At 29.6% G+C, this 10,484-nt stretch overlaps 1 protein-coding gene across 1 annotated transcript; it reads left to right on the forward strand.

Annotated features, from left to right (window-relative positions):
* Positions 1-3,277: 3,277 nt before the first annotated feature.
* Positions 3,278-4,113, forward strand: LOC112733612 (uncharacterized). Its single transcript, XM_025782633.3, has 3 exons — positions 3,278-3,379; positions 3,469-3,570; positions 3,665-4,113. The coding sequence occupies exons 2-3, from the start codon at positions 3,514-3,516 to the stop codon at positions 4,067-4,069; spliced, it is 462 nt and encodes a 153-aa protein (XP_025638418.3). The 5' UTR covers positions 3,278-3,379; positions 3,469-3,513; the 3' UTR covers positions 4,070-4,113.
* Positions 4,114-10,484: the final 6,371 nt, after the last annotated feature.

A 10,484-nucleotide genomic window follows, 5' to 3' on the forward strand; every position in this document is an offset into this window, starting at 1 on the left:
CGGTGCGGGTTAGGCGGGCTTTTGCTATTTAGCGGTCCTAATATTCCAACCCGGTCTGCCTTTTTTGGCGGATTACACATGTCGGTCCGACGGATTTAGACCCGTTTGCCACCCCTAATTTCAATACATATCTAAGAGTTTCAATTGACTATTAACATAATAACTTTATAAAATTATATTAAATTAAAATCTAATTGAGTAGAGAATTTGAGGTATTAAAATCCTTCGATTTAAAATTAATTTGATTTAATTTTATAAATTAATTATGTTAATAATCAATTAAGATTCTTAGATATCTATTGAGGTGTCACTTAACTTGTCAAATTAATAATTTTTGATATCATCAATAGAAAAAGTGACGGAAGAACTAATATAACGAATTTAAAATGTTTAAAGAACAAATTTAAAAAAAAAAATTTCAAAAACTAATTTAGAGAATAAATAATTTTTCAAAACTAATTTGATCATTTACTGGTAATATAATATTCCCATGACGCTTTTTCATTTCATATCTAACAATGACATGATATGAAAAATTTTGATCGATGTTAGAAGAAGTTGGCTGATTTGTCCAATTACCTCATATCAGACACAACTACCATTCAATTAGGGCTCTGGGGACAGCCTGGGATTAGGTCAAGTTTATTTAATGGCGTATCAGATATGCAATGGAACCCCATCGTCACATTAAACAGAACTCGCATGCAAGTGCACATTTCAAGAAAGATGATGAAAATGCCATATCAAATTAATGCGCTCGCTTGTTTTGAAATCTACGTGAAAAATGTGTTCCAGCTCGTTGGTTCTTGTCAATATCTGACTTTTAGACATGTCTAGTATGCTATCTTGTAACATTTAAGATAGTTTCTATTAAAGAATGACCATACACATAGTTTAGTAAAACTATCAAAGAGTTATATATTTTATGTTTTAAAAATATATGTTAAATTTATAAATTAAAATTTTTTTATTAAAAATATAAAAAATTAAACTTTTAATATATTTAATTTGTATTTATTAAATAAAAATATTTATAATTTTTTATTAATAATAAATTTATCATGTTAGCTAAATCCAATTATCAGATATAATATAAAAATGAGTTTAAGTAATATGTACCCTAAGGCAGTGAGGGAGCTTGAATGAAACTTTTGGAGGGGCCAAAAAATTTTAGCAAAAAAATTATACAATAATATTTATATTAAAATAAAATTTGTAAATATAATTATTTTTAAAATTTGTTATTAATATGTAAGGTTGCATATAATTAAAGTTAACTAAAATATTAAATTTCATTTTGATTGACAAAAAAATTAGTTTAGGTTAATAAACTAAACTAATTTTAAATAATAAAATTAACTAATTATAAAATTAATAAATTGATTTTAAAAATAAAAATTAATATTAAAAAAGTAACTGAATTTTGTATGAAAAAATCGATTTTCACATAAAAACCATTTTTTAATCTAAATTTTTTTTTAAAAAGCAGGTTTTTTTAAAATTATACAAAATCAATTATAATTTATAAATTAATTTTTGACATTTTGAACAATTAATTTTATTTTTGACCGTATCTATCTCTCAAAAATCTCAAAATTATTTATTTTTATTATAATCAAATATAATATATTACAACAAAATAAAATTTTAACTTTTCAGCAAATAAAATATTCAAATTTATTAATGTAAACAATACTAATACTTAAATCGTCATTGAAGTAACAATGTTGATTTAAAAATAAAATAATAATTTTTTATTAACAACTCATATTTATACTAGTTATGTTGTCATTGGTTTAAAATTCAAATAATACATGAAATGAAAATGTATAACAAGATCAGAGAGAGTGTTTTCATTTCAATTTTAACATACAAAAATATGTGAATGGTAAAGGATTTCAACACACAAAAATAAGTGAATAGTGACAGTGAGTATTGAACACAAATAAGTAAGATAGAAAAACATCAATTTAATCAAATGAGCTAACTTTAATTTTTTAAACGAAAATTATTAATTTTCTTACAAAATCTTCGGAGGGCCATGACTCTCCATTATCTTCACAAAGCTCTGCCTCTGTGTAAAGACATATGATAAAGTTATCATTAATAGAATATTTTAAATTTTTTATTTGATAATATAAAATAAATACATTTAAAAATTTAAATTTTTTATATTTTTAATTTATAATCTTAACGTGTTTTTAAAATACAAAATAGATAAATTTTATAAAAATTAATGATTTAATTTTTTTAATTTAATAATATTTTTGTATCGAGTTATAACTTATCTTTTCGAAAACTTGGAAAAATGTAGCCATATGAGTATTTGCAAGAAGACATTTAAAAAAATTGGGATTGAGAAATTAAAACTGAAACACTAAGATTAAATTAAGTTTATGTAAAAATATCTCTCTTTTAAATTGGGGTGTTTTATTTTTAAGATTACTTCAATTAATTGTATTTTGAAAATCTCCAACTGTCAAGTTAGAAATAAATAATGAAAACGACGATGATGACCTGTTTGTATCTGTTTTTTCGAATTATATACTGGATTAAACCGAGTTATAATTACCAAATTAGGTAATAATGTCCAAAAATAAAAAGCAAATTGCTCGATATGCAAGCGAGGAAGTTTCAAATCTCAAGTTGTAAAATCTAGCTATTTCAATAATTTGTGAGGGACGTTGGAGACAATTCCAACTAAATCATGTGCATGTTTGCTTAATCACATGCTGACTGCGTTTAGACCAGAGATTAAAACTGAAAAATTGAGATTGAGAAATTGAGCTTAAATTAAATTTTTGTATTATGTTAAATGTAAAATATAATGAATTGAGTTCCATACTTCAACAATATAAATTAGCCTGTAATTGCTTTGGCATGTCTTAAATATATCAATCTTATACTTGTTTGTTGGTCTTCGTTGATGACAATGTAAATGGGTTGCAGCGGGTCTTTTACTATGAGGACGATGCCGGAGGAAAAATAAAGCGTGATATTTTGAAGAGGATAGGAAAGAACTGGAAGGATTCAAGGCACCACTTGTTTCATAGGTGTTACAAACAAGTAAAGACTTATGAGAAAAATCTTCAGCATCACCCGAAAGGAATAGACAAAAATGATTGGAAAAAGTTCGTTAACTATCGCCTGAATGAAGAAACGCAGGTAAGCCTTGGAATATTTTATTATTTCCACATAAAAAAACATGTGTATACATAGTAGTAAACTTACATTTGATATTCATCATATCTTTCTTATTTGCATTTGTTTTGTTACTTGTTCGTAGAAAAAGTGTAAACAGAATACTTTAAATCGGAGCAAGCAAGTTTACACACATAGTGGGGGCTCCAAAACCTTGGCACGAAAAAAAGACGAAGTGGTAATAAGTCATCATTTGGATTAAGATTTTGATTAAGCTTCTTGAAAAATGTTGTTGTTTACTAAATTGTGTCAATATCAACGATATAGGAGAGAGAGCAAGGAAGGCCCGTGGGTAGAGGGGAGTTATTTATCATGACTCATAAGAAAAGAGATGGCTCATATATCCACCCCGATGCGCGTGTTGTTAGTGTAAGTCATGTTTGAAAATTTGAAGCAATATATAGATTACTGTATATATGGTGCTACTGTTAACTTCTTCCTTTCCAATGATGTATATTTGTAGGAAGCAATTGCGAATGTTGAGAGGCAGGATGGATCCTCTATGCACCTTTCACAGAATGACTCGCTAGCACAAGTTCTCAGAAAGGAGCACCCAGGACGAGTTCGTGCCCTAGGTGCTGGACCATGTCCCACCCAGGTCTTTGGTAATGCTGCTGGACAACCGTCGGGTTCTGCAGAGTCCAATGCAGAGGATAAGAGGATGATTGCAGAATTGATGGCTAAGTTAGAAGAAGAGCGGGCGAAGAGACAGTCAGTACATAAGGTCTTGGGATATGTAGTCCAACAGTTAGGAGGCAATTTGTCAGTTGAGATTGCTGAAGAGCTGGCTTTTGTGGGCGATACACCAGACTCGTCATGCGCAGGGCCATCTTCATCTGGAAATCACAACCCGCAACAAAAATCTTGAATTTCAATTAATGGTTTTGGATACCTTTTACATTTAAGTTGGTTTAGTACGTTAGACTTATTTTATCGAACTTGAGCATTCTTACTTTATTTTGGACGATATTATGACAATTTCGTTATATAAGTTATGTTTGCATAACTTTAATTTGGTTTGTTATGTTAATTGAGCTGTTTTACTTGGTTTAAATTTGTTTAAATTAGTTAAAAAGTAAAAAAATTAAAGTTTAATAAACATTCTTTGTCAAAATAGGCAAAATATAGAAAATTTAAAATTTTAATGGAAAATTTGAATTTGGCGGCGGTTTTGAAACCGCCGCAAAACTAGAAAATTTTTTTTCAAGTGCGACATTTAGCGGCGGTTTGTAACCGCCGCAAATTCGATATTAACAATTATCTTTCACGTACTGCGGCGGTTAATAACCGCCGCCAAACCTAAATGCCATTTTGCGGCGGTTATTCCAGCGGTTGACTAAAACCGCCGCAATCTGTTTTGCCGCGCCCTATCTTCCGGCGGTCCCAGAAACCGCCGCGAAATGTTTTGCGGCGGTTCAAAACCGCCGCTAAACGGCTACAGGAACCGCCGCTAAATGGCGTTTTTGTTGTAGTGACATAAGATTACGTCAAGAAAACTTAACCACAAACACTAACCGTTGTCTCTTCAGTACCGGCATTAGTTCCGGCATCTTTCGGGGGTTCCCGTATAATGTTGTACCTTAGTTTTCTAGGCATCCTTAAAAACCTGTATATAAAACAATATTAGTAGACAAATTATATTAATATTAGATAGTGTTCTTACCTACAATTCCACATATATAGATAGAATTAATATTTACTGTATACAGTATTTCCTACTTTTGTTCTATATATGGAGCCAAACGAGGCAGAAGACCAAAAGTGAAGAAACAACCTCAAATAATAAATTATGAAAGAATGTAAGAAGCATAGTATTAAGAAAAGAATAATGGAGAAATATTAATGCAACTAATTTTAAATTATTTACTATATCAACAGTCATCAGACCTTAGTCATAATGTGAGAGAACAGACTCAAGTAATCTAAACTAACAAATTCGGTACCCGTTAACCAATTTTTTCACATAAGTGTTATTTTTTAATTTAATAATTTAATAATATATTTTTAGTTTATATTTTTAAATATTAATACCACATCACTGACTACAACTAATATATTCTACTAAGTTTCTAAATCTGTGAGTGTTTTGAATTTTCTACTAAAACTAATATTTTAATGTACTATATATCATACATCATATATGCAGAGCTAATTCTCATATGATGCATGAAAGGCACACACGTTGGGTTTCTGTAGAAAAGAGCAAAAAGAAAGGTTGCAAATGATTATTCTATATTATCTTGGTAATCTCTTTGTATGAACCATCTCATGCCACATTGATACATCTTGCTGAATTGAATATTGTAACATTTTTCTTCCCCCTTTTTGGGACATGAGATGTTTGGATCCAAAGAAAAGATTAAACAAATCAATACAACAGCTTAATCACCCAACGAAACTACGTTTTGGCAGAGTATTAATTATCTTGCTACTTTATTCGCTAATGGAATTCATCTAATGTAGAAAAGGTTAAAAAAAAAAAAAACAAAAATATATATCACTGGAATTGAAGGGGTCACACCCTTTATTTTATTAGACAAATTTTTATTGTGCTTATAATCTTGATGTCGAAATTTCTGAACTTATCTTTTATAGTAAATTTTAAATATTAAAAAATATTTTTTTTATATTTTTTAATTTAAATATTAATTTTTATCTTTTTAATAAATTAGATATCTATATGTAGGCATCGAATACACCATTTTATTATTATCATTATTATTAAATGGGATTTGAAAGTGACACAGTTGAGAGTTGGTGTTGAAGCAAGAAAAGCATTGGAGTGGAGTGATGACAGCAACTCCTTGTGACATGATATGGCTTAATAAATAATGCAAATTAATTATTAATTATTAATTTAATAATAGATGCAAAGGTGCTTTGATGAATGCATTGAAGGAATAAAATAAAGTTATATATGCAACCCTAGATATTTATGTTGACAACCTTGAACATCTTAGCTCTGCTTGCCATTTCTGAACATCTTCAAATCTCCGTGACTCTAAATACTCAACTCATGTCTCGTTTCTTACGGAAAAACAAAACAGTTAGGCAGTATGTTTTTTTGTTGTTTTCTTTTTATGAAAATAAGAAAAATGGTTGTAAGGAACAGTTTCTACTATAATAATGTTTTGTTTGTCATCTAAATATGATTAGCTATATTTAGTTATATATCATTCAGTTTCTATTTTTTTTTTATATAGAATAGACTCGTATGGTTATTTTTACGTAAAATTGTTAATTGAAAATTGTTATATAATTTTTAATATGTCATTTAAGTAAATTATTATCTAACAGTTTAGAAGTAGCCATTTTTATAAATACAATTGTACGTTTATCTTTTTATATATTACTTTTCTATAAAAATAACACTATATACGGATGTAAGTGTAGACATAATATATAAATAACCAAAGGATATGTAAAAGTATATGCAATTTCAAAAGATTTTAGTATACTATATTTTCAATCACTAAGGAGATTTTAGGGAAAAATCAAATCAAAGAATATATGATGAGTGTTTTGAATTTCCTACTAAAACTAATATATTCTTATGTGCACATTCTCCTTCATTCTAGCCTGTTCGTGATCTTTTCCTTCAATTTCAGGCCTTGCCCACCCCTTTGTAGATTTTTTTTATTCCAAAATTCGTTTTAGCAAACAATAAATTCAAGTTACAAGAGTGAGGCACTAAGTATAATTAATTAATTCATTGACCCCCTAATACTTCTTTCCACTTTCAAAGCTAGTATCTAATCACTGTCATTTAGAATTGCTTACGGATAAGATCCCGTGTTAATGATATTAACTTGCTTGCAAAGAGTACCCAACAACACAAAAAGAAAATAAGAGGAAAACACACATTAATGAAATTTGAAGTCTTGTCCTTGCTTTAGATGTTTATATTTAATAGTAATCATGATTCATGACTTATTGTAAAAAGGGATGAGAGATAATATTAGACGAAAAAGAAAAGACATAAATAATTACTATGATATTAACAATTAACCTGTCTACGTCACTTGCAGGTAAATATTAAGATCTTGATCCACCTCTTCTCCGAACCTCTTCCCCCACAATGAAACAAGGCGCGCAGGGATGTCAAACAATGAGGACTAAGATCTCATCAAAACACAAGCACAGTAGAAACACTACATGTTTCTATAACCCTGCCACCAAAAAAAAAATACCGAAATACAAAAGCTTCCTTCTAGTAAAGTCATAGGAGAACTTAGTCATAGATGGTGAACTGAATCTAAATATGATTTAACAAGTGAGAAGAAAGAAACAGACCTTGGGTACACTCAAATCTTGTGGTTTCGTGAGGGTGCCTTGAAGTGTACACTGAGGAGTGCGCAACCCAGATTGGTTCAACCGATGAACACAAAGTTCAAATCAATCTCTTCAATACAAATTCCTCCAACTAACATGTCCTCTAACTAAACTAACTAATACATATCAAATGAGTAAATGAGTAATTTATATTGATCAGCTTAATTTCCAGAACTTATTACATATACCTTGATCTCATCTATAGTATAATATGTTATAAAAGAATAGAATTAGTAACTGAAAGAATAGAATACTAATCAGAGCTTTAATCCTCCTTTATCTCTACTTTTCCTCCTTAATCTGTGTGATATGTTTGGCATTCGCTATCTTGGCTTTTTCATTGTGCACTAAAATATTGCATATGCTTTAGTTTCTTAGTTCACTGTTAAATGTTATGTTGCCTTTTAGTTATGGTGTTTAAAGTATTTATTTAATTTATTAAAAAAAGTTAAAATAAAAATTAATATTTAATTTTAAAAGTATAAAAATAAATAATTATTAAATATTTAAATTTCAACATAAAAAAATAAATTAAATAAAAATTAGATACTACCATAAAATTCACTGCACATATTATACATTTAAAGTAAATTTTCCTTCATGATAATATAATTATATTAAACTTATACGTTAGATAAACTTAAATAATACATAGTTTGAATTGTTGATTTGCTTTTTGTGTATATATATTCGTTATAATAATATATGATGATACTTTGGTTTGATATAGTTTGAAGATTATTCGATCAAACAAGACAATGAATGAATGAAAAAATAAACTGTGGGCATTTAAGTATACATGAACTGAAAAGATAGATTCCAATTTTCTTCATGACATTATGTATATACACTAATAAGAAACAACAGAGCTCACTTTCTCACACAAAGGAGCCAACTTTCACAATATGGGTTTCGGAAAGACCTTTGTTAAATAAGTTAGCCCCTTTTGTTTTCCTTCAGTAAGCTGAAACCCTTTTCCCATGAAATTAGACTGAAGAAGAAGATGAAGATGACGAAGAAGAAGCTTACCTAATAAAAGAGCTACAAACAGGCGAACAAGGAAACAAGGTTTCTCATTGATCTTCTTTCAATGCAGACATATCGCTGGCAGAATGAAAGAAAGAGGGAAAAATAATTTATCTGAATGAACAAAAACAAAACGAACCAGTAGTATTTTTTATATATAAAAAAATCGAAATTTTGGGGTTTATGTATACAACAGAAAACGAGAATAAATGGGATAAAATCACAACACCGTTTGACAATCAGATTTAACTTAATCAATTTAAATAGTTTGTTAGAGTATTTTCAAATCAATTTTAATTTTCTGTTATGGAATCAGATCACAACACCGTTTGACAATCAGATTTAACTTGATCAATTCAAATAGTTTGTTAGAGTATTTTCAAATCACTTATAAATTTCTGGTATGCAATCAAATCACAACACCGTTTGACAATCAGATTTAACTTAATCAATTCAAATAGTTTGTTAGAGTATTTTCAAATCACTTTTAAATTTCTGGTATGCAATCAGATCACAACACCGTTTGACAATCAGATTTAACTTAATCAATTCAAATAGTTTGTTAGAGTATTTTCAAATCACTTTTAAATTTCTGTTATACAATGTACATGTTCCTTAGTTGTTGCACCAAATATGTTATTAAGTTACCATATTTACTTAAACAAGTTAACCATTGTATCTTTATAAAAGTAAAATGTACCATCTGCATAATTTAAGTGGAGGTAAACGGTTAGGATAAGATAAAAATAGAGAACTTTTTTGGGAATTTCAAAAGTTTGTTCAGATAATCAGTTATAAAAATCTGTGATTCTCAAATGTTATAAACGTGCTTATTGAACTAAATAAATTTGACTGAAAAACAATACAATCAGTTTACACAAGTTCAGCACTTAATCATTTCTGAAGCCACATTCACCTATCTGGTTCTCCTCTACTTGGGTTTCTCTGTAAATATTTTTATACATGCTACTTTGAGATGTTTCACATTAAATTGTTTTTATATCTCACGATGAACCTCACTTTTTGTTTTTCAGTTTGTTGAACTCCTTAATTATCACACCAATAGCTAGTTATATGGATCTTCAACCAGTAAGTCACATGGTTTGTCTATGTCTCATGTATGTACTATTTGAACCCTCTTTTTATACTTTTTACAATGCATAGGTATAAGGCCGGAATTATGGCCGGGGGAAAGTGGTAAGTATACTTCTGCAATATTTGCGATGTCAAATTCACAGAGGGATGTATTCTTGAAGACTTTGCAGAATGTGGTCTTTCCAGATGGTTACTCTAGCAATGTTGCTCGTTGTGTTGATTTGTGACAGCGCAAGTTATCTGGGTTGAAAAGTCATGACTGTCATATTCTGATGGAACAATTACTCCCAATTTTGGTGAAGAATGCACTTCCGAGTCCGGTGTCCAATGTGATTGCAAATTTGTCATCATTTTTTCGAGAACTTTGTGGGAAAGCCATAAACCCTATGCAGCTTGCTGAACTTCAGAATCATGTTGTGCAAACCTTGTGTCAGATGGAAATGATTTTTCCTCCATCCTTCTTCACCGTCATGGTTCACCTCACCGTGCATCTCATTGATGAGGTTACTCTTGGTGGACCAGTACATTATAGGTGGATGTATCCAATAGAAAGGTTAGCTTGCTTGTAAACCCCTTTAGTACATTCAGTTCAATTAATTGTGTATATACTGAGATTTTTATTGTATTTATACAAAAGGTATTTAGGACGTCTGAAGCAATATGTTCGTAATAGGGCACAACCGGAAGGCTCAATTGCAGAAGGTTACTTATCTGAGGAAATCCTGACTTTCTGTTCTAGGTATCTGGATAATATTGAGACTAGAATCAACCGACCAGGGCGAGTTGATGATGAGCCCGTTGATGTTCTTCATAATTCAGGGGAAAGTATG

The sequence above is a fragment of the Arachis hypogaea genome, chromosome 13, assembly GCF_003086295.3.
Source record: "Arachis hypogaea cultivar Tifrunner chromosome 13, arahy.Tifrunner.gnm2.J5K5, whole genome shotgun sequence".
Classification (NCBI taxonomy): Eukaryota; Viridiplantae; Streptophyta; class Magnoliopsida; order Fabales; family Fabaceae; genus Arachis; species Arachis hypogaea.